Source organism: Phocoena sinus, chromosome 4 (genome assembly GCF_008692025.1).
Source record: "Phocoena sinus isolate mPhoSin1 chromosome 4, mPhoSin1.pri, whole genome shotgun sequence".
Taxonomy (NCBI): domain Eukaryota; kingdom Metazoa; phylum Chordata; class Mammalia; order Artiodactyla; family Phocoenidae; genus Phocoena; species Phocoena sinus.
In genome coordinates this window covers 7,226,941-7,251,399 of record NC_045766.1, presented here as the reverse complement: position 1 = coordinate 7,251,399, position 24,459 = coordinate 7,226,941, and the positions used below count along the sequence as shown (strand labels likewise).

At 40.7% G+C, this 24,459-nt stretch overlaps 1 protein-coding gene across 1 annotated transcript in view; it reads left to right on the top strand.

The window, feature by feature from the left end:
- The window catches only part of KCNH8 (potassium voltage-gated channel subfamily H member 8), a 401,601-nt gene that overhangs the window by 138,768 nt on the left and 238,374 nt on the right, over positions 1-24,459 (top strand). Inside the window, exon 2 of the mRNA XM_032630495.1 lies at positions 2,823-3,056. Within this exon, the coding sequence (XP_032486386.1) occupies positions 2,823-3,056 (234 nt within the window). The remainder of the gene's footprint in view (positions 1-2,822; positions 3,057-24,459) is intronic.

The following is a 24,459-nucleotide window of genomic DNA, read 5'->3' as shown; positions in this document are numbered from 1 at the left end:
TATATGTGTACCACTGATTTGGTACTTATGATATGCTGTATTTTAATGTTACAGATATTCATGCATTTCTTTAATTATGTTGTAACATCCTAAAGCTAGAGATTATACTTTATTCATCTTTTTACACCCCCCTGTCACCTCACTCTAGGAACTGCCATATGGTAGAACCATGTCACATGGCATATAGTAGAGTCAATAAACATGTCAGCAGTCGACTGAAAAATGGCTTCTGAAAAAACATTAAAAGCTCTTTCAGGACATTTGAGTACTTTGCCAATGTTCTGCATTTGCATTTTCTAAGCTAGCTCTCAGCCTAAATTTTAGAATGGAAGGAGGAAGAGAAACTATTGGTAAGAGAGTTACCCAGAACTGTGCAGAGTTGGTGAGACCAAGACCAATAGGAGGGTGCCCCCCTCTGGACCTAGCTGGGAACTCCCATAGGTTCAAGGCTGATCTTTAAGGGCAGGGACTGCATCTAATACACTTTTCTGCCTCTCTCTGCACCTGGAACAAAGTCCATCACAAAGTACACCATCAATAGATGCTTCTTCAAAGTGTGAGAGAATTAAACATTAGTCTTGGATAATTTAATTCACTCCCATGGCCTCAAAACAATGTGCCACTGAAGGCTTCCCAGTATGGATTTTAAGCTCTGACTGTTCTGCAGAGGGAGAGGGTGACTGGGCAAGGAGATGGGTAAGCCCGGCCCAGGCAGGATGCAGATGTTAGCACTTGGATTTTTACTCTGGGCTTAGGAGGTGATTGGAGCAAACCTGAGTAGAGTGGGTTTGGTTCTGCCAGCTGATGGGGATCTATGGAAACATGCAACAGATGTTTAAAAAGAGATGGGAAAGCCCATGGAACAGATCATCAGTGCCTGTCCTGCTGGCCACCAAGAAGTAGCTGGAATTCTTCTTTTCTCATGGCATACAAGATATGATGATGTCTGCTGCAAACCTCTTTTAAAATCCTAGTTTTTTTTCTTGTTTCTTTTTTTTTTTTTTTTGCGGTACATGGGCCTCTCACCGTTGTGGCCTCTCCCGTTGCGGAGCACAGGCTCCAGACACGCAGGCTCAGCGGCCATGGCTCACGGGCCCAGCCGCTCCGCGGCATGTGGGATCTTCCCGGACCGGGGCATGAACCCGCGTCCCCTGCATCGGCAGGCGGACCCTCAACCACTGCGCCACCAGGGAAACCCTAAAATCCTAGTCTTTTAATAAGTAATACATAAAGCATATGATATAAAATTCAAAGGATATAGTAAGAATATGGCAAAAATAAGTATTCCTATCACCTCTGCCCATAGTTGCTCTCTCTGAAGACATCTGCAGTTACCAGTTAACCCACCTGGTTTTAGGTATACCTAAACACTTCCTGTTTGGGGATACACATACATGTCTATATGGGTTTATATATTTTCTGACAAATAGTTCATCTAATAACATACTACACCAAATCATAATTTTTTTTCATTTAACAATTTATGCCACAATTCTTTCCATTTTTCGTTTTCTTTTTATTATCTTTAAAATCCCAGCCTCTAATACTGTCTGATACACTGACACTGTTCAACTTTAGTTTCGTCAGCGAATGAATGAGTGATTTCATAATAGTCTCTAATTCATTCTGAACCTGAAAGTCACCCACCAACACATTTTATACATGTCTTGTCTTACACCCCATCTCTAATATGCGTGTTTTTGCCTGTAAACACCCCTCTAAGTTAATCTCAAAAAATTTGAACCTCCCTTGAATGTTGTCTTTCAGGCTGTCCTCCAGAAGTTATCTCTAAGCGCTTAACAACTGTGTCCTGTTTTTTATTGCCCTACATTCTTATTTGTTAATATAGTAGCCATAAGATGTGAACAATACTCTTAATAATAATTTTTATTGAGTACTTATTTGTTCCAGACATCGTGCTAAGCATTTCTCACGAATCTCTACAACACATCTATGAAGTAAGGAATAGTATCACCCTCTCTGTACACCTGTCAGTGCCCTCCCAGGATCTCCTTGACTCAGCCTTAAGTTGCTGTGCAGACCATTTCCTTATATACGGTGGCTTCCAGCATCGTGTTGCCCAAGTGACCTCCGGAGAATGTGTTCAGCCCAAGTGGGCAGGCCAAAGTGCTAACATATTGACAACCCCAAAGTGTCCTAACCAATGAGGTATAGACACTCATGGAGGTGGATAAATACCCTGGCTTTCTCTCCTCTTTGGGAAAAGTTTGAGCTGTGTTCTGCCTAGTCATTTCTTCTGTGTGTCCCTGTGTGATTGAGCCTCAGTTGCTCATATCTGTAAACCCCTTTCTGTCTCACCCTTTATTACCTTTCCTCCCTGCCCACTTCCTTACTTCCTAGAATCACCTGCCAAATAAACTGCTTACAGTCAAATCCTTGCCTCATGGTCTGCTTTTAGGGAAACCAAACCTAGGGAAACTGAGGTTCAGAATATGTGAGTAATTTGTTCAAGGTCATCTGTACATCAAGTGGCAGATTCAAGCTATGAACCAGAAGCCACACTCAGAAGCACCATCCCTTACTGTTAGGTAGATGGTAAGTGCCTCAAAGCAGGCCAAGGAATACTCTCTTCCCTCCATGGTGTGTTTCAAAATGCAAACCAATGTCGGAGCTTAATACATACTTCTGCTGGGCAATGCCGTTCTATGTTTTGGGGTGTCTTTTTTTCCACCCCAGCCCATCAGGACTTGCATTTTAGGTAATGTGGGCTAAACATATGTGCTTGTGATTTGTTACTGAAAGTGCAATTTACAAAGAATTTCTCATGCTTGTTTACTTGCTGTCTTCTTGTTGCTCTACAGATAGCAACTTCATCCTCGCCAACGCCCAGGTGGCTAAGGGTTTCCCCATAGTCTACTGTTCGGATGGCTTCTGTGAGCTTGCTGGATTTGCCCGAACAGAAGTCATGCAGAAGAGTTGTAGCTGCAAATTCTTATTCGGGGTTGAGACCAACGAGCAACTGATGCTTCAGATAGAAAAGTCCTTGGAGGAAAAAGCAGAATTCAAAGGAGAAATTATGTTCTACAAGAAGAACGGTGAGTTGGCTTTTTCTGATGGGTGCTCCTTGGACAGTTGTGAAAGGTCACCCACCTTCTTTTAACTCCCATTGCTGTAATTGCTCCATAACTCCCACTAAGGCTTAATGGTATTTTATATAAATACAGTCTGTTATTGAAGTTCCACAAATAACTTGGATGATGGCCTTGTTTTAGCCATTAACAGCATAAACTACCTGAAAATTTAGCATTAGAATTACAATTATTCAATGTCAATATATTAACTGAGGCAATATATGTTAAAATAAAGTGTATTATATTGTGGTCATGCTTAAGATATATATCAGATATGATGGTTGTTAATATATTAACAGATCCAGAGATAGTTAACTATTCAGAGATAGTTTTCCATCTTTAAGAACCACATCTCAGCGTCAGTCATTAGGGACAGAGATCCAAGTGTTTGACAGCAGAAAAAGAAGTTAATTTAAAGGACATGAGCATAGGCATTTTCTCTTCCAGTTTCCTGTTCACAGAGCCTTTCTCACTATTCTTAAATTCTAGAGACAAAATAAGAGACACACAGTGTCTCAGGGTGGGAGTACATTTTCCTGGACTCAACACTGCCACTGGCAATACTATTTTCTTGTGGCTATGGTTTTGACTCTCTTCTAAATGAAAAAGTATCTAGGGATGGGTATAGTTTCCACAGTGCTTGGTTCCTACATGGGAATAGATATCAACTATCTATCTATCTATCTATCTATCTATCTAATAGATATCTTTTAAAAGTTATTTGTCTTTGGAGGACAGTCCTTGATTGTGTGAATTTTGGATGCATGGTAGTCAGGAAGTATTGGCAAGCAGCCCTCTGGGAGGGATAGGATTTCCAGTTCTTTGGCACCAGGAACACAGTTCAGACCATTGTGTCCTTCCCAGTGTCAATAGATAAGGCCTACATTGCAAATACGATAAAATAAAAGGATTCTAGCTCTATCTAATTTTACCACAATCACTGAAAAGGGGGCCTGAGATAAAAGAAAATGGAGTTGGTCACTGAGAATGCAAACTGGTAGGGAGTGATAAAACCGCCATCTGGTGAACAAAGGGAAAAGGAGAGGCTTTGTCTGAAATATCCGCTGACTGCAGACTTGTCCTTCTTAAGATAGGTGCCTTGTACAGGTCTCTCCAAATCCATTTGTTTCTTCCTTTTTAAGCCTTCTCACAATATCCAAATGTGGCACCTCTGAGAAAGGTTAAGGCCAAGGAGGAGAATTTAGGTGGCAAGGCCAAAGGGTGGAGACTTTGGAGGTCAGAAAAGTAGAAATATAAAGCACAGGGTGGAAGTGAACCCCTAAAAGAGTTTCCCGAGCCTAGTTTTTTATAAAGATGCCTACAACCTTGGACCCCTTTGGATGGAAATCATTAAAGGCACCAAGAAAGAATAAGGTTTTTAAAAATTAGGTAATAAATAAGAAGACAACTAGCTTCACAGATAAGCATAATACTCAAACTTTTCTTTGGCTAAAATACAGAGAGTAATATTTTATATTTTTATGTGCAGGAGTTAACATTTCTTATTTCTTGTCCTCCCTTTAAATTGCCCCGATTCTACCTATACATCAGTAATAGACCATTACGATGTCTTTTCAAAAAGCAGTCCCCTCCACTTCTGCTGATATACAAAAGGCATTAACCACGGCCATTCTAGACAAACAAATGTATGGGTACCTGAACCAAGGGTAACAATTTTATAAATTTGGTGTTTATCCTCATTGTTTTTTTTTTAATATCAGCAATACTTTACTTATAGAGTGGTTCCCTCCTCTTTTACACACAGCATACTTTGCACACTATTCTATAGTTGCAGAGCAATATCTTTTACAACTGTGTATACATTTTAGAACAACATATGCTGGATGACAATCACTCATTCTTTTGTACAGTATTACATCATATGGATCAATCATAGTATTGCATCATATGGATCCATCCTAGTCAATTACAGTATTACATCATGTGGATCCATTATAGTATTACATAGTCAGTTAAATAAACCTCTACTGATGGACACTTGTGTTCCCTCTAAAATGTGATCACTCATTTGCATAGTATTACATCATATGATTCAGTTCAACGACTCCCTTACTGATGGACATTTGTGTTCCCTCTAGAATGTTATCTGTTTTCTTTGCTCTTTCTGTCTCTGTCTCTCTCTCTTTTTTATGTACTACTGTTGTTATTTAGAAAGTTTTGTGTTTTTTCTAAAAGTTATCTTTTATGTGGTATGTTTATATTGTATAGTCCCACTTTTTAAAGATTTTTGTCTTCATTTTCTATCATAAGCAATGTTATAGTTACCCAGGAACCATTTCTCCCTCCTTTCTCTCCCCACAAGCTAATTTAAAGTAATGTCCTTTTAGTACCAGTTAATATCTATAAGATAATCAGCATGCATGGTCTGCTTTCCTTATTATCGCTCTATGTTCCTCTCTCACCTCTTTCATAGTTATATTTACATTGTCAGCTCAAATAACAATTGCATGTATTTTGTCACTCTTATCCTCCTTTATTTAATCTTGTTGCTACAGTGAAATAATGATCACCTTATATTCTGTCCTAAAGCTTCTCCAATAATTTCTTCATTGTCAGAAGCTTGTTTTCTGAGCCATCTTAGGAAGAGCTCATGGAAATTGTTTCCCTGAGCCCCTGCATTTTGATAACAGTATGACTGTGACCTTTGTACTTGTAGATCAATTCGGGTGAAAATTAAACCTTTGGTTTATATTTTCTTCACTTTACTATCTCAATTATGTTATTCTTTTGTGTACTGGCATAGAGTATTATTTTACCCTAAAAGTGCCGCTAATTAAGTGAGTTGGTGTTTTGTCCTGGATGTTCAATGAATTTATTTTATTTTATTATTTCATTTCATTTTTTCATTTTATTATAATCTAATAGTTTTACTGGAATATATCTTGGCATAGACCAAGGTCAGCAAACTCTTTCTGTAAAGTGCCAGAGAGTAAATATTATACATTCTGCAGGCCATACAGCCTATGTTGCAAGTACCCACCTATGTCACCATAGTGTGAAAACAACCCAAGAAAATATGTAAATGAATGGGTGTTACTGTCTTCCAATAAATATTTTATTTGCAAAAACAGGAGGTGGGCTAGATTTGACCTACAGGCCAGTTTACTGATACCTGGTTTAGAAGTTTTTGGATCAGACTTTTCCTCTGATATGTGATGTGCCCTGTAGTATTTATGTTTAAGACCCTTTTACTTGGGGAAATTTTTCTTGAATTTTAATTATCGTTAATCTGTTTTCTCACTTTGATTTTCCTCTTTACAGTCACTTATTACATGTGTGTTGGATCTTCTTTGCCTGTCCTCTGTACCTATCATTTTCTTCCTCTTTTTCATTTATTTTATTTTTTGTTTTCAATTTTTCACCTTGTGCAATTTATTTCCTTTCCTTTCCTTTTGTGGTGTCTATTCACACTTGTATTTCTTCTCTTTAAGTCTTCAGTTCTTTATCTTTCATTTATATCCTCTCCTGAGCTCAGTTAGGTCATATTATTTATATCACTCTTTTGACTTGTATCTTAGTTCATACTGCCATCACAAACTATAGACTGGGTGGCTTAAACAACAGAAATTAATTTTCTTACATTCCTGAAAGCTAGAAGCCCCAAATCAAGGTGTTGGAATGGTTGGTTTCTTTTTAAGCCTCTCCCCTTGTCTTATAGATGGCTGTCTTTTCTCCGTGTCTTCATATGGTCTTCCCTTTGTGTGTCTTTGTCCTAATCTCATCTTCTTATGACACCAGTCATATTAGATTAGGGCCCACCCAAATGACTTCTTTTTAAGTAATTACATCTTTAAAGACTCCCATCTCCAAATACAGTCACATTCTGAGGTAATGGGGATTGGGACTTCAACATATGAATTTTTGAGGGCATACAGTTCATCCCATAACTCCTAGTCATACTATTTCTGAACTTTTATAAATCAATGTAGGTTATGTATGTAGTTATTTCAAAGTTTGTAAATTTTCTTAATTACTTTTTACTTATTTTGAAATATTTGGGTTTTGTGTGCTTATGGAACATTTTGGATGTGTTTTTACTTTCTGTATCTGTATTCAGATAATTTTTCTCTTTATCTTCTCTTTCATCTTTTTCTATTGTCATGTTTGATTTTTTTTCTCAACTTTAAGAATATTGAATATAGAGGTGTGCTAGGAAAACTTTCCTAAACCTATGTCTCCTTTTGCCATTCCCAAAAAGTTTTCTTTTTTTTTTTTTTTAATACTTTCCCCACATAGCTTACAATTTTGGTTTCTTTCTGAGTTAGGTCTCCTCTCCTAGTGAGGACCTGTTTCACACTAGTATTAGAAATGTTTCCTTTCTTTACCCTGATTTTCCTGCTCTGACCAAGTAGGGCTCTGGTTTGAGCAGTTTCTCCTGGGTATAGTTCTATACCTCAGTGAGTTCTATACATCCAGGAAAGAATTTCTGCTGGGTTTTCTGAGAACATTGGAGGCTCAGGCAACCCCAACACCATCCTACCTTTCTGTAGCCCATTCTCACTCACCTGCAAATTGGAGACTGGGAAGCTCTGTGTTAGTTTTAATCATTTTCAGATCTGTGTGTGGAATCCTCTACTTCCAGAGGATTTCTTCTTTGGGGAGTAGACACTTGTTGACAAATTATGAGGTCCCAAGCTCTAGGGCTATTAAAAACCTTCTTTCTGACATTTTTTTTTTTTTAAATAAAGCTGCTGCTCCTGCAAGGGTCTAGCTTCTTAGCTGGTATTGCTCATCATTCTGTATTCTCAGGTTTATGGGGACACACTGTCATATAGTTTGGTTGATAATGTAGTTTTTGGATTTCTGATTTTGCTATCTTAGTTACTTTCATTTTGTGAAAGGATTGGGCATATTTCAAAACCAAAGTTTTCATGGCCACTGCTGTATTTTAAATAATCCCTTTAGGCAAGGTATAATTGCTTTGGGGATATAAGTACAATTTTTTATCATCTCCTTCTCCTTTCTTTCTGTCTAAATTTCCATTTGCATGGTTGGGATGTGAGGATCTTATACTAACTCATGGCATAGTGTAGAAAGGGTCCCCCTAACTCCTTGTGTGTTCACTGCTTCATGCCTGACCCATCTGTCTGATGCTCCCCTTATTGGCATTTGCAGCTGCATTCTGTGTCTGGTGATGCTCCCTACATGACTTCACTTCCGCTTAGCTCTTGAAACCACTATAGATCTCTCTTCATTTTTGCCTCTCTTTCATCATGCCACTGATCAAGGCATTCATTATTGTTCTCTATCCTCTGTATTGCTAGCCTTGGGAGGATAATGGATACCTTAGGTGAGCATTCCCATCCTTCACACATGGAAGCAAAGGGAGACTGAGTACACTCGAGCATCCTTTATGCTATCACGTTTCCTCAAAAGTGGGCAGCCACCTTCATGCTGATAAAGAGGTAGTCTGACAAGCAGGTTCTCTCAAGTGTCCCAAAGAGAAGGTAAAATGTCTCTTCTGCCTTCAATATTTCAAAAAAAAGCTATCAAAACACTACTGGGTATAAGGTAGGGTACAAGGATATATTGTACAACATGGGGAATACAGCCAGTATTTTGTAATAACTCTAAATGGAAAGTAACCTTTAAAATGTATTAAAAAACATAAAATTTTAAAAAGGAAGAAATAAAAAAATAATTGATAAGAAAAATACACACACACAGCTTTTCCCTGCTTCAAATCTGTGAAACCTCATAGAGAGGAGATTATTTCCGGCCTCCCCTACTTTCTCACAATCCCTCAAGCTGAGAATGGACAAGCTGGGATGTCATGTCATATTTGTCTTCTTCCTAACTCTGGCTTCTTGGCTTAAATGTTAGCAGTAGAAAATTGTATCATCTCTGTGTCATGGAAGACCATCATGGTTGAATCTACAAACCCCAACCTTAATACATTTATCTTAGCATATCTTCTCTGCAGAAACCTTATCTTTCAAGCCTATTTTTATATTAAGTAGATTCAACAAGAAGAGAAATGCTGCAAGAGAAGAAAGATTTAAGAAGAAAATTAAAATGATATAGTTAATTTTGCAAAAACATTATCCTGATATATTAGTTTGCTAGGGCTATCATAACAAATTACCACAAAATGAGTGGCTTAAACAACAGAAGTTTATTGTATCACTATTCTGAAGTCTCGAAGTTGGATATCAAGGTATCAGTTGGGTTGGTTTCTTTTGAGGGCTGACAGGAGAAGTTTGTTCCATCCCTCTCCCCTAGCTTCTGGCACTCTTCGGTATTCTTTTTTTTTTTTTTTTTTTCTTCGGTATTCTTTACCTTGTAGAAGCATCACCCTGATCTCTGCTTTCATCTTCACATACTATTCTCCCTGCATGTGTGTCTGTGTCCAAATTTCCCCATTTTATAAGGACACCAGTCATATTGGTTTAGTGCCCACCCTAATGACCTTATCTTAGCTTACCTCTGTAAAGACTGTATCTCCAAATAAGGTTACATTCTGAGGTATTGTGGGTTAGGACTCTAACTTACACTTTTGGGGGAACAAAATTAAACCCATAACACCTGGTTACACTTACATTAGACAGATTAGAATTTAAGTCACTTCCCCAAGATCATAAATAAAGAAACCAGAATATATAAAAATCCTCTGACTCTAAGGTCCTTGCTTTTAAACCACTGGTTGTTTGTGGGAGTAGGAATGGTACCACCTCCTAGGAGCATTCTGCCAGTGTCTGGGGGTGTTTGACTCAAAATTGGGGGTTCTTTTGCCATTTAATGGGCAGGAATCAGGGATGCTAGATATACTGTAATGTATGGGGTGGTCTTGCAATTGAAGAATTGTCCACTGCTTAACTTGACTTTCTTTCTTCCATTCTTTTCTTTTTTCTCTTCTTTTCTTTTCTTCTTTCTCTTTCTTTTCTTTTCTTTCCCCTCCTTCCTTTCTTCCTTCCTTTCTTCCTTCCTTTTCTTTCTTTCTTTCTTTTTCTTTTCTTTCTTTCTTTCTTTCTTTCTTCTTCTTTCTTTCTTTTTTCTTTCTTTCTTTCTCTCTCTTTCTCTTTCCTTCTTTCCTCCTTCCTTCCTTTTCTCTATCTCTCCTTTCTTCCTGAGCTTTATTGAGGTATAACTGATATACAAAATGTTTCAAAATTTAATGTGTATATTTTGATGAGTTTGGACATATGCATACAGCCATGATACCATCACCACAATCAAGGTACTAAGCATATCCATCACCTCTAAAAATTTCCTGTGTTCTTTTGTGTTTTTTTGTTTGTTTTTTGTGGTAAGAACACTTAACATGAGATCTATCCTCTTAACATTATACTAAGTGAGATAAGCCAATTACAGAAGGACAAATACTGCATGATTCCCCTTATATTAGGTATCTCAAATGGTCAAATTCATACATGCAGAGAATAGAATGGCAGTTGCCAAGGGTGGAGAGGAGCGGAAAATGTAAAATTGTTGCTCAGTAGATATAAAGTTTCAGTTATGCAAGATGGGTAAGTTGTAGAGGTCTGTACAGAATAGTACCTGTAGTTAACAGTCCAGTATTATGCAGTGCATGACTTTCTAATGCCCCACCAGGCTTTCCAGGAAGTAAAACCCTGGTTTCTAATGACTTGAACTTGGAACTTAACACACAGTGTTTTTTTGGGAAGACTTTAATTTCCTACTGAATTTCCAAGAATAAAACCATAGTGTAGTGAGAGAAGATTGAACTTTATCTCATTTAGAACTTCACCATTTAAGAAAATCTTGTCACTGTCTCCCAATACTTGTCACGGATATGCCCATCTGCCCAGGTTCTGCACATCTGCCCAGGTTCTGCACTTGGAGCTGCTGCATTTACAGTGATTTTGTATATTGGTCCAATTATCCAACTGCTTCATAACATCTTCTGTTGTCGTCTGTCATACCTGAGCATTTCATGTTGTGATCCATATTATTTTACCAGAGACAACCTCACTTTTATTTCTGTTATATTACTGTTAATAATATAGAATGTCTGAAAACTTTTCTGAAAATAATGTGCATTATAGGCAGGCAAGTTTTATTATTTAGATTTTTCAGTTCTAAATAGAAAAGAGGGAAATACAAGAGTTTGTTACAGAAGGGAATCTTGAGTCTGATAGGGTGGTGGAAAAGTCTCTTAACTCACAGACTCAATCATTCCCATGTCACTTTCAAGATTTTTTATTTATGTCCATGTACCTACCGAACTATTGCTTGCTTAACGTTTTTCTTTAAGTTGACTCTTTTATTTTTACTCTAATTGCAAGCAAAGGAAACTAAATCACCACTCTCAATAGAAAACGGGGATCACTAGCTCAAACAGAAGGTAAACATAAATAAATATACAATGAAAATACCATTATTAAACTTTTAACATTAATAAAAAGTATACATGATATCTAAGTAATAATAAATCTAATTGATTATATTCTGCCAAGCAGCACATAGGTTATTTTATTTAATTTTTGTAATAACACTTCAAAGTAAATATGAATTATCTCACATTTACAGATGAAGAAAGTGTGATGCAGAGAAATGATGTGAACACAGCCCTATGTGCTCACCTTGCACTTGCCCCAGCAGTTCTCCTTTGTTCATTTTCTTTACTCACTGATGCACTTCACATTTCTTCTTTTAATTTTCTCATGACATGGTAGAATGTCTAGAAATGTTAATGCCAAGGAGAGGAGAGTCCAAGATAGTGGCATAGGAAGATCCTAACCTCACCTCCTTCCATGGACACACCAAATCTATAGCTACATCTGGATCATTTCCCTTTGAAAAAGATCTGAAACCTAATTTGAAGATTTGAAAAATGCATGAGCTCATGCATTTGAAGTCCTTTGAAGAGTAAATGTCAGGGACATAATGTTAAATAAATAAAAAACTCTTCCTTCACGTGCATGTGGAATTTCACTCTGTTCCCCAAACAGGCCTCATATTGTCTTGCCTCTGGAAATATGCATGTGGGGTTCCCTTCAGGAAGCAACTTAAATGTCCTTTCTCTGGAATTTTCTTCCAGACAGCCAGGCTAAACACCTGACCCCCTTCTCCCTGTTCCAGCAGGACCTCATACAAACCTTTGTCGAATTGTTTTACAGTTGTTTATGTGTGTGTGTCCTCAAATAGATAATTGGAGCAGTTGGTCCTATTCATGCTTTTATTTTCCTCAGTGCCTATCTCATGAGAAATGTTTAATAAACGTGTTAAAGGAAAAAAAAAGATTTGAAAGCTACATGAACTACTTCTTCACAACAAAGGTTAAAAGGACCACATCGAGATGGGTAGGAAAGGCAGAGACATGGTCTTAGCAAAATCCCCACCCTTGGCATGGTGACTCACAATAGGGGGGGATCTCACCAATCCAGCACTTCTTCTGGAGAAATGAGGGGTTGGTACCCCACATCAGACACCCCAACCCCTGGGAGCTACATCAGAGAGAGGAACCCCCAAAATACCTGGCTAAGAAAACCAACAGGTGGTGTCCAAGGGACCCAAAGTGCTATAAGAAACTGAGATTTCCTTTTCAAAGGGCTCACATAGCAATCTCACACACCCCAAGACCCAGTGAACAAACAGCAGTTTGAAAAGCATCTAGACTATATGTGAAGGGGACTCACTTGCTAACCTAGAAGCCTCTGCTGAAGGGACAGGCAGCAGTTGAAACTCTCCCTGGAGACAGAGGTGCTGGCAGGTGCCGTTATTACACTCTCCACCTGCCCCAAGAGCACATCTCTTGCCACGTTTCCAGGCACAGTCCTGCCGCCTTGCTGAAGCCAGAGAATGTGGGTAGTTGCAGCACCCTGCTTCCTGGATGGGGCTGGTGAGCATGGATGGTCGGGGCATTCCCTCACTCCCAGTGTAAAGCCAGCACACACGCATGAGCAAGGCATTCTCCTGCTGCATTGTTAAAACCCACAGGTGTGTGCAGTCCAGACATTTTCCCAGTGCCTTTCTGAAGCTGGTGACTGTGCCCCACTCCCTATGCTCTGCAGCTGCCTTGCTAAAGCCAGCACGTGCACACAATCCACACAGGGGACACCCCTTGATCCCCTGGCCCTGGTGGCCAAGGAGCTGAAGGTACTGTGTTCCACAGGACTGTAACAATTGGAAAGACAGTTATTGGTAGGCCACCACCCCCAGGGAACTGCACAGACAGCAAACTGAAACACAACCCATCTTTCTGTGAAAAACGCTTGTTTACTTGTCCTGGAGCTTCAGTCTGAGGGACGGGCTTTCAGGTTTCCGCCACATCTAGGGTCTAAGGAGGTGCTCCCAGGGAGAGTAAGTGGGGCGACACCATCCCTTCGCACTCCTTCAGCCTCACTAAAGCTTGGTAAGACTTTACAGCAAGGAGCTTAAATACTCAGCTGTAGCCCTGATTTGTGTAACCATCACCCATGGGACACCTCCAGATCTGCTCTGGAGGCCAGTAGGGATTACAGTTGTGGCCTCACAAGTCTGTATATATTTGCCTACTGTAAGAGCTGCTGCCTGAGGGTCTGTCTTCCAATCAACCAAAAACTAGGCGCTAAATGAGATGCCTCCCTTTGGGACACTGACATGTCTCAGCATAATCTCAACAAAGGAGACATATCAAGAATAAGTCAGGTGGTTTAGACAATCACAGAGCTTTGAAAGACAACCAAGAGCTCAGGCAAGTTTGAATAAGTTCATCTTCTGCACAAGGCCACTCCTTCAAGACTGGGATATGTAACTGTTCTACCTAATGCATAGAAACAGAAACAGAGGGTCAAGCAGAATGAAGAAACAGAGAAGTCTGTTTCAAACAAAAGAACAAGGCAGAACCTCAGAAGAAGACTTTAATTGTATGAAGATGAGTAATCTACCTGATAAAGAATTCAAAACAATGATCATAAAGAGGCTCACAAACTCAGAAGAATGGATGAACTGAGCAGAGAGAGAGAAAATATAAGAAAGCACCAACAGATGTCCCAGAGCTGAAGAATACAATAACTGAACTGAAAAATACACAAGAGGTTCAACAGCAGACTAGAAGAAGCAGGAGAACAGATCAGCAAACTAGAAGACAAAATAATGGAACTCACCCATACAGAGCAGCAAAAGGAAAAAAACACATGAAAAAAAAAAAATAGAAGATAAGACACCTATGGGACAACATCAAGTAGAATAACATTCACATTATGGTGGTCCCAGAAAAGAGAGAGAGAAAAGAAAAACTATTTGGGGAAATAACAGCTGAAAACTTCCCTAACCTAGGAAAGGAAACTAACATCCAGGTCCAGGAAGCCAAGTCCTGTAAAAGAGGAACCCAAAGAGATCCACACCAAGACACACTATATTTAAAATATCAAACATGACAGATAAAGAGAAAACCTTAAGCAGCAAGAAAAAACCAAATTGTTACATATAAGGAAACCCCATAAGACTATCAAGAGACATAGGATTCAGCTGGTCTGATGTGTTGTTTAAGGCCAATGCTTCCTTATCGATTTTCTTCTGAATGGTCTATACAGTGATGTAAGTGGGGCTGTTAAAGTCCCCTACTATTAGTTTATTGCTGTCTGTCCATTTCTCTCTTTAGGTCTCTTAATATTTGCTTTACATATTTTGGTGCTCCTATGTAGGATGTATTTATATTTATAAATGCTATATCTTCATGCTGGATTCACCTCTTTATCATTATGCAGTGCCCTTCTTTGTCTTTTATGACAGTCTTTGCTTTAGTCCTTTTTGTCTTTTATGAATATAGCTACACAAGCTTTCTCTTTGTTTCCATTTCTATGGAATATCTTTTCCCATACCTTCACTTTCAATCTATATGTTGCCTTATTTCTGAAGTGAGTCTCTAGTGGGCACCATATATTCTTAGTTCCATTACACTCAGTTATTCAGTGTGACTCTGCAGAAGATTTTTAGAATATTTGATTATGCCCTTCAGGCATTTTAGGACTGCAGCTCTGTATAGGAGAAAAGGCAAAGCCTTGGGGTTGTAGAACGTCAGATTAAAATTGACATTTTAAATGTATAACATATGTGACTTGACCATTTGACTGTTAGGAAATGGGCTTGTAGCATTGCATATAGAATGGTTTCATGTAGGATCCAAATTTCAGAGCAAGGTGTGCTGTGCCCAGCCATAAGAGGAAAATGCTTTGTAATGGAAAGTGCAGTGTCTAAATGAGTGTCTTCTGTGAATATGGGGGTTCCCAACATGGGCATCATTTGTAGTAGCTTTAGATTTTCACCACATCTAGAGAGCAATGAGCAAGTCAGCCAGCCAAGAATCTATTTCAACAGATCTAAGGAAACCAGGCTTGAGATTACAGAAAATAAAAGAAACTTTATCTTAGGCTTGATTGAGCCCTGGGGAGGAAGAAAGATAATTCTGAGCAAAAAAAGGATCATTTCCCCACATAGCCCTGGACTCAGACGACTCCAGACCCAGAGAGAGGTGTTGCAAGGGCAAGGGCAATATTTTCCTAAAGATCTCCTCAGGGCTTCCCTGGTGGCGCAGTGGTTGGGAGTCCGCCTGCCGATGCATGGGACACGGGTTCGTGCCCCAGTCTGGGAAGATCCCACATGCCGCGGAGCGGCTGGGCCCGTGAGCCATGGCCAATGAGCCTGCGCGTCCGGAGCCTGTGCTCCGCAACGGGAGAGGCCACAGCAGTGAGAGGCCCGCGTACCGCAAAAAAAAAAAAAAAATCTCCTCAGGCTGTTGAGGCTGTCAGAGCCGTAGACCCACGGACATGAGCTTAGCATGAGATTGTTACTGACCAGGGTTCTTGGCCTCCTCAATCAATAGTAATTGATGAGGCCAGACAAGAAATTCAGGAAAGGCTTTATTGGGGCCCCTGCTTCAGCAGGAGGGAGCAAGAAAAAGCAACAGGTTCCCTTGCTCGCTTACCCGGGATGGGGGTTGGGGGGCGAGCTGGTTCCTTATATGGGGTGAGGGTAGGGGCAGGTCCAGGGGTGGGCCCAGAGGTGTGGCTTAGGTGGTTTGCCCACCTCTTTGGTGGTGTCATGTGTAGGGGGCATGCACAGTACCCTGCTTTTGCTCCCAGCTCTTCAGAAATAGCAATTGGGTTTTTTTGTATCTTGTTGTCCATAACTTGCCCCAACTGGGCATGTACACAGTTATTTTTAGTCCCTTATAGTTTCTTTGTATTTTGTTGCTGGAAGAGATGTTTGTCCAGGTGCAAGCACTTCAGCAAAGGGTCCCAGGTCCCAGCCTGTCTCAGGGTAGTGCCTTTGGCACAACTGAGGGCATCCAAGTGAACCTGGAGGGCAACGCAGAACGCAGAGTGCTGCATGCTTGGAAGCCAAGAGGACTAGCCTGTGGGGACATTTACACTGGATTCTAGAAGTATTTGTGAAGAGCCCTTTTGGAGACTTGGTTTACTGAAGAGCTGGTGAGGATGGGACCTTGGAAACTTTTTTCTGGGAAATGGGTGCAACCGTATTCTTACTTACAGGCTGGTAGAGTCAAGAAAGTTCATTTAGTGTTCCAGCTATCTACAGCTGTGGAAGAGCTACCTTAGAACTTAGTGGCTTAACATAGAAACTCTTATGCCTTACAATATTGTAGGTCAGGAATCCAAGCTGGGCTTGGCTGAGTGATTCATCTTCCACGTGGAGTTAGCAGAGGTTGGTTGTGAGGTGGGGTTCAGATGGGAGATGCACTGCTTTGCAGGATCTCAGATGGCTTCACTCAGGTTTGGCATCTTGAAAGTCTGGGATCAGTTGGGACAGTGGACTGAGGTGTCTGCCATAGCCTCCTTAACCCCGGGGGCCCCGGGTAGTCTAGGCTTCCATGAAGCAGGCAGAAGTTGTGAGACCTTTTTTGACCCATTTTAGGAAATCTTCTAGCATAACCTCTTCCATCCCACATCGGTACTGTGGATGGAGCAAACAAGTCCACCCAGATTCATGACGGGGGCACCTAGACCCCAACTCTTGATAGGAAGTGTGCCCAAAATGTTTTTATTTTTTAAATTTATTTTTAAAACTTTATTGGAGTACAGTTTATTTACAATGTTGTGTTAGAACAGTATGGAGGTTCCTTAAAAAACTAAAAATAGAACTACCATAGGATCCAGCAATCCCACTCCTGCACATATATGTGGAGAAAACCATAATTCGAAAAGATACGTGCGCCCCAATGTTCATTGCAGCCATGTTTTTTAAATGCCACATCTAGATTTGTAGAAACACTTTTGGTGTGTGTATGTGTCTAATAAGAGGACATTTAACTCTGAAATGCAGAATTTAAAAAATGCTTGCAAAATTTGCAGTTTTCATAATGTCTGAAGGGCCAGCAAGTACCCTACCATGCTCTCTACAGCTAAGTTATTAGAGAACCATGGGTCGGGTTGTTCTTGCTACTCTCAGCCACTTTCTCCAGCCTGCTTCCTCTGGGACCCTACTTGAGACTTTGCCTGCTCTGAAATAGAAAGCATTTTATGATGCATTTATGATGATTCTCCAGTGAATCTGTTCAGTCTCGATAGAAGATTAGTGTTCTATATTTTCCTCCTGTGTCTTTTGCATTCAAAAGGTGAAGCTCAGAAGTGCAAATACGGTTAAGGACTTCAAAGAAATAGTGGCCAAAGGGGAAGGGCTCAGAAAGAACTTGGCTGGGGCTGGCATGTGCCACTTGACTGAAAAGCCTGCCTTGCAATTTATCTTTTATCTTGCCTGGGTTGAGGCTTTGTACCCAGGCAGCTTTCCTGGTCTGCTTCGCATATATCTGAACAAGCTACTCTGAGAGAAAGCCTGTTCTTCTTCTACACCCATGGTTAAGGTTGCACTGTATAATCAACGAGGAGTTTTATGTCAGACCGTTTATTGAAGGGGCCTGTGCTCACCCTGGCTCTCCAGCCAGGATGATCAGAACAAAGCGAGGCAGACGTCTAACTAGGGCCTCATTTCATTCATCAGGAAGTGCTTAGCCGGGCCTGTCCTTCCACAACTGAGCGGTCACTGATTCTCCCCAACTAGCTAGATTCCTGCGGACCTTCACTTCCTGGAGGTCAGCCTTCCTGACTTAACACAGACGATGTCATCAAATAGTAACTGCTCCCATTTGCTGAGTGTTCACTGTGGGCCAGGCTCTGTGCTCTGCTCTTTGCCTGGGTTGTTTCTCCCATTATTTCTCCTGTCAACCCTTGGAGGCAGATCTTAGTAATACCCCCATCTCACAGTTAAAGAAACTGACTCACAGAGAAGTTAGGGGGAGGGTCAGAATCCAGGTGCTGGCAGTGACCCCTGTGCTCTTCAACACTAAGTCAGGCCGCCAGGCATGGCCACCCCACCCAGGATGGCCTGGCACTCTCTCACCTGCCCTGGCCCCTGAGTGGGGATGGCTGGACTTCCCAGGTGCTAGAGGCACCTCTCAAGGGATAACTGGCAGACTGGGAAGGCAGGAATCCATTAAGTTGGTGGGGGGATAAATTAGGAGTTTGGGATTAACTTATACACATTACTATATATAAAATAGATAACCAACAAGGACGTGCTATATAGCACAGGGAACTCTACTAAATATCCTATAATAATCTATAAGGGAAAACAATCTGAAAAAGGATATATATATAACTGAATCATTTTGCTGCACACCTGAAACTAACACAACATTGTAAACAAACTATACTTCAAAAGAAGAAACAAAAAAAGTAAAAAAAAAAAAAAAGAATCCATTAAGTTACTCATTTTTGTACCTGTGGTTCTTCGTTATTCCCATCTTTAGGAGCCAGAAATGAAATATAGCCACAGGCAATGTTTGAGACTCTTTGGAGTTAAACACGTTGCGTTTGAAATAAGAGAAGCTCATTATTTGAAAGGTTATCTCTCTTTCTGAGGTGGGAAGAAATGATACTGAACTTGCAGGAAGCCATGGTAAAGTTCTTCCCACTACATTTCCTATGCCCGGGCCAAGGACTAGCTCTGAATAGCTAGTAGAAAGAGATCAAAAACTTGGGGTGGAATCTTAGCTCTCTCCACTCACTAAGTGTGTACTGTAGTTCAGCGACCTTGCTTGCCTGAGCATCAGCTTGATCTTCTCTGAAGTAGAGCAGCAATGCCACCCTCAGGGATGTTTGATGAAGGACCAAATGAGATAACCATGGTTCAGCGTGCATTGTCAGGACAGGCTACATAATTTGCAGTTGCAAAGTGAAAATGCAGACCCCTTTGTTAGAAAAAACGTACTAAAAATTTCAAGACGGCAACAGCAGGTCTTGAAACCAAAGCCTGGGGGCCCTTCTGAGTGTAGGGACTGTAGACTACACAAGTTGCATGCCTCTGAGGCCGGTTCTGAATATTATAGCCATTTAACGAGTACCCCTTCCTCCCCTGACATGTTCTCCCAACAAGAAGAACCCATCTCTCAGAATGCCAGACCCTCAGAACCTCCCAGTTAGATGCCTGAGTCCAATGCCTGTCCCTGGGGAGAACCTGAGCCCTGCCCTGTGGGCTGGTTTCAAGCCTCCCACACCCTTCCAGAAAGCCATGGATATCTCACCACCTAAAAAGAGAGCATATAACGATTTTATGATGTCTTTGCCAAAAGGCTCTATCTCTTTCAAGTTGTGTATGAATTACAAAAATTGCACCATTCTAGACATGCTAAAAGTATACTTCCAACATGAATAATTATAAAATATTGACTGGTTACAATTATAAAAAAAATAGAGCTGTGCTCTATTTCTTAGTGACACCCATCAAATGTACACAATAACTGTTACCAGCAATTCAGACCTCCAGGGGTCCCACCTGGACCCTTTTGCCCTGATAATAGACAGCCATCCCTCCTACCACTGCCCTTATTCAGATTCTCATGATTCTGCACCTGGGTTGCAGCAATTCCACTTCATCAGTACTAGTTGCCCAATCTCCAATGGTGACCTCTCAAATCCTTTCTTCCCACCGCTTCCAAAGTCATCTTCCCACAGTGTAAACCTGATTATACTACTATCCTATGACCAAGGCTTCAGTGGTTCCTCATAGTGTCTCAGGATAAATGCAAATCCTTTAGGCTGCATATAAAGCTATTGATGAGCTTTCTCTGGTCTGTAGTCTATCTCTTCAAACTCATCCTTCCCCTTTTCCACTCTCCCCCTCCCTCACTCATCATTCCCATACAGCACCCTGCTACCTCCCCACTCCCGCTTCAGCTTGATTCATTATTTAATGCTTTTTTTTTTAAAACATGTTCCACGTTCTAAATTGTCTTGTGCCTTTGAACTTGATGTTCTCCCTGCCAGGATTGGTACTCCACCACCTCCCCCACTCACATTAAGCTAATAAATTCATCGAGACTCAATTCAAGCCTATCTCACCTGTGAGACCCTCACCAGCTGTGACATTCTGATCCTTCTGTTTCATATCATGCTTCCTTTCTTTAGAGTAGGACCCATCCTGTGATGAACTGAATGTTTTATTTCCTCTCAAATTCATATGTTGAAACCCTAATTCCATTTTGGTGGTATTTGGAGAGGTCATTGCGAGGTAATAGGTCATGAGGGTGGAGCCCTCATGAATGAGATTAGTGCCCTTATAGGAGGAGGCCAGAGAGCTCGCCCGTTCTCTTTCCACCATGTGAAGACACAACGAGAATTTGGCAGTCTGCAACCCAGAGGAGGGTCCTCACCAGAACCCAATGGTGCCAGTACCCTGAGCTCAGACATCCAGCCCACCCAGCCTTCATAGCTCTAAGAAAAAAAAAATTCTGTTGTTTATAAGCCACCCCGTCTTTGTACAGTGCTTTGTTATAGCAGCCAAAACTGACTGAGACACACCCTGTGTTATAACTTTCTCTTCACACATCTATCTCCCCCATGAGATTGTGCACAGTTGAGAGTGGCCCTTCTTTCTGATTCCATATTAATCCTGGTATCTACATGCCTAGAACAGTCCTTGATACTTAAGAAATGCTTAATAGATACTTGCTTACTGAATGAAAATATTTCTCTTGCTGTTTCAAATGAATCCCTGTACTTCTCCCATATAGGAATAACCCTGAGACGCTGTATGAGTCTGTCTCCCGTGAGCTCATTTTGCCCTTTTGTTTCTAACTCATAGTTCCCTCTTCTTCCAAGTTTCCTCAGGCCTCTGACCCCATCCTTCCCTTTTCTTTCTGTTTCTAGGCAGAAATTGATTCCATTGCCAGGATATTTTTTTTCTTTTTACATAAATAGCTTGCACAGGTAGAGGAAGTGGCATTCCGGAGTTTTCTGCCAGGTTACTAAATCAACATATGTTTGCCCAGGAAGTGACCATGTTGTCCTTAATTCAGGGTTTCAGGACTGGGTTCTGGAGGTTTATTCATCCACACCCCTCTTCTCTTAAGTCTTTTCTATCACAGCTGCCTCTCGGAGGCTAGGCCAATGCAGGCACAAAGGAGGTAAACAAATAAGGAAGCCAAGAGTGGTGAGTGCCCCCCCCAGAGAACGCTGGCAAGAAAAGGCAAGAGAGATGGGTTCATATGTACCATGTTTTTAGATTCCACATATAAGTGATATCGTATGATATTTGCCTTTCTCTGTCTGACTTGCTTCACTCAGTATGACAAAGTCTAGGTCACAGAAGTAGAAAACAAACTTATGGCTACCAGGGGGGAAAAGGGGAGGGGAGGGATAAATTGGGAGATTGGGATTGACACATAACACACTACTATATATAAAACAGGTAACTAATAAAGACCTACTGTATAGCACAGGGAACTCTATTCAATACTCTGTAATGACCTATATGGGAATAGAACCTAAAAAAGAGTGGATATATGTACATGTATAACTGATTCACTTTGCTGTACAGCAGAAGCTAGCACACCATTGTAAATCAACTATACTCCAATACAAATTTTAAAAAAAGAAAGAAAAGGCAAGGGGAGAGCAGCTGGAGAGGCGGCCACTGAGAATTCAGACAAAGCCAGCAACTTGCACATAACTCAGGAATCCTTGTGCTTGGTGTTGGAGATAATGGGACCCACCCCCACTGCCACCCCGAATGTGAAAGAGAGAAGTATTTTTGCTCTACCTAGAAGCTCTGACATGGAAATACCTCTCAAAGCTGAAAGAGTTTTCTAATAAGCAATCCAGTTGTTGGCCTTTAGCAACTTGGCAGGATGTTCAAGTGAATTCACATTTTCAGATGTATATTTGAGAACAGATATGTAGTAGAAATTGTCTTATTATAGAGAGCGCTTTTTACCATTTCCAACATGGTTGGTTGGAAAAATTATGAGCTTCCTATGTGAAGACTTGAGTTCGGGTCCTGGCTCAGATATTGACATTCTGTATGTAACCTTGGCAAAGTCATTTCACCCTTCAATACTTTATCTTGTCTGTAAGAGGCGAACAGAGATAATACTTATATCTTAAAGCTATCAAGGGGGTCCGATAAAGGAAATAAGTGATAGAAAATATAAAGAACCACATAAATGCTGGCTGTAATAATGAGTCTAGATTTGTATCTCTCTGGCAAAAAAGCTCTCATCACTTATAATCTATGTGATTTGGGGCAATGAACTTCAACTTCCTGAGCCTCAGTTTTCTCATCTGTGAGATGGCAATAATAAGTAACATCTACTTCATAGGCTTGAATGAAATACTGCTTGTAAAGTGCTGTGCAGTGCCTGGCACATGAGTGCTTTGTAAATGTTAGTGATCACTCTTGCAGCTAGCAATGTTATTATTGTAAAATTGGAATGCATCTTCTAATGATGAACTTTATTCTTTTAACACAAACTTTAGAGCACCTGCCATACTCAGGCCAGGCACTCTGCTTTGCATGTGGGAGAGTGCAAGAGAAAGAAGACATAGTCTATGATTTCCTGTACCTTACAGTCTACTGAGAAAGAAAGACGCATCAAATAATCACACGACCTGTTAAGTAACTTGCAGGAAAATTACAGGCTGCTATGGGAGGGAATGACAGAGGGATCCGACCAAATCTGGGGTACGAGGAAGTCTTCATCAAGGAAGTGATGTTTGAGTTGAATTTTGAAGGATAAGTAGAAATTGACTGCATGGAGAATAGAATGAAAGGATTCTAGGCAAATAGAGCTGCGTGTACAAAGGTCCTGGGAGAGACAGCATCATCTGAGAAAAGGAGAGAAGGCCAGTGTCACTGGAGAACCGGGTGTCAGATGGGGTGGGGAGGGAGACAGGAGTCAGATTGCTGTCAGACTCGCGCCATTGCTAGTTAACTAAGGACGGTCAAAGCGTTCTAAGGGAAGTCACATGACTATTGCATTTTTTCAAAGATTATTTTTGCTGCCGTGCAAGGCAGGTTAACGCACATACGCGGTGATGGTCCCTTAGCCAAGTGCTGCTAGGAGTGTGATGTGAAGCCCAGTAGTATTGGCATCACCTGGAACTGTGAGAAATGCAAATTATCAGGCCCCACCCGGACCTACTGAATCAGATCTGGAGGTGGGCCCAGCAGTCTGTGCTTTCAGGAGCCCTCCAGGGCATTCTGCTGGACATTAAAGTTTGAGAAACCCTGGCTTAGTCTAGGATGTGGCCAATAAAGTGAGAGTGAATGGATTTAGAACCAATTTCACCGGTTTAGCTACTAGAAGGATTGGGTGATCTCTTTGGTTTGGGGGATGAGAAAGAAGGAAGTGTCAGGAATGTCTCTAAAACGTGCATTTGCTGTAGAAGCCACCTTACCTGCTCTTTTGTGCTTTATTGGGTGTATATTTAAGATGAGAGAGAAGGAAAGTCTGGGGTGTGAATTTGGGGTTTTCTGTCTTTGTTTTTTTTTTTTTTTTAATATTTACTAATCCACAGAGCACTGGTGAGAAGGGTCCAAGAAGCACCATTATTAAAAATGACATCAAGTGAAAAAAAAAGATCTTATGTCTGGAACATCTCTATTGATGGGCAGTAAAACAAGCTGTAACTGGAGAGCTGATTTCATCTATGATAAGGAGAGCTATTTTTCCTGAAGTCTTGACTTCCTCAGAATTCTTCAATTTTGAGTCCACTAAATTATCTTTTGAAACGTTATGTTCCACAATTAAAAAAAAAAGAAAAAAGCACTCTGTTTCAGAAATACAATAGGAATCAAACAGCAAGAGAAATCTTGTTAACAATGCTACTAAGGAAAGATACTATTGAATGGGAAAACATTAAATTCAGAATGTGTTTGGAGGTTAAAAAAATCCCCTTCTGCCTAAGGTTGTTTGATTGTATAGGATATATATAATGATTTGGAAAACGACCTGTCTTTCTCGGTGCATAAAAGAGACTGCCAGGGAAGAAATGTCTCACATTTTTTAGCTTCTTTCTTACATTTTTTAGCTTGCTTTGGCCTGACTTTGTATAGACTCTTTGACCACAATCTCCATTTCACTCCTTCAGCCTCCTGATCTGCATGT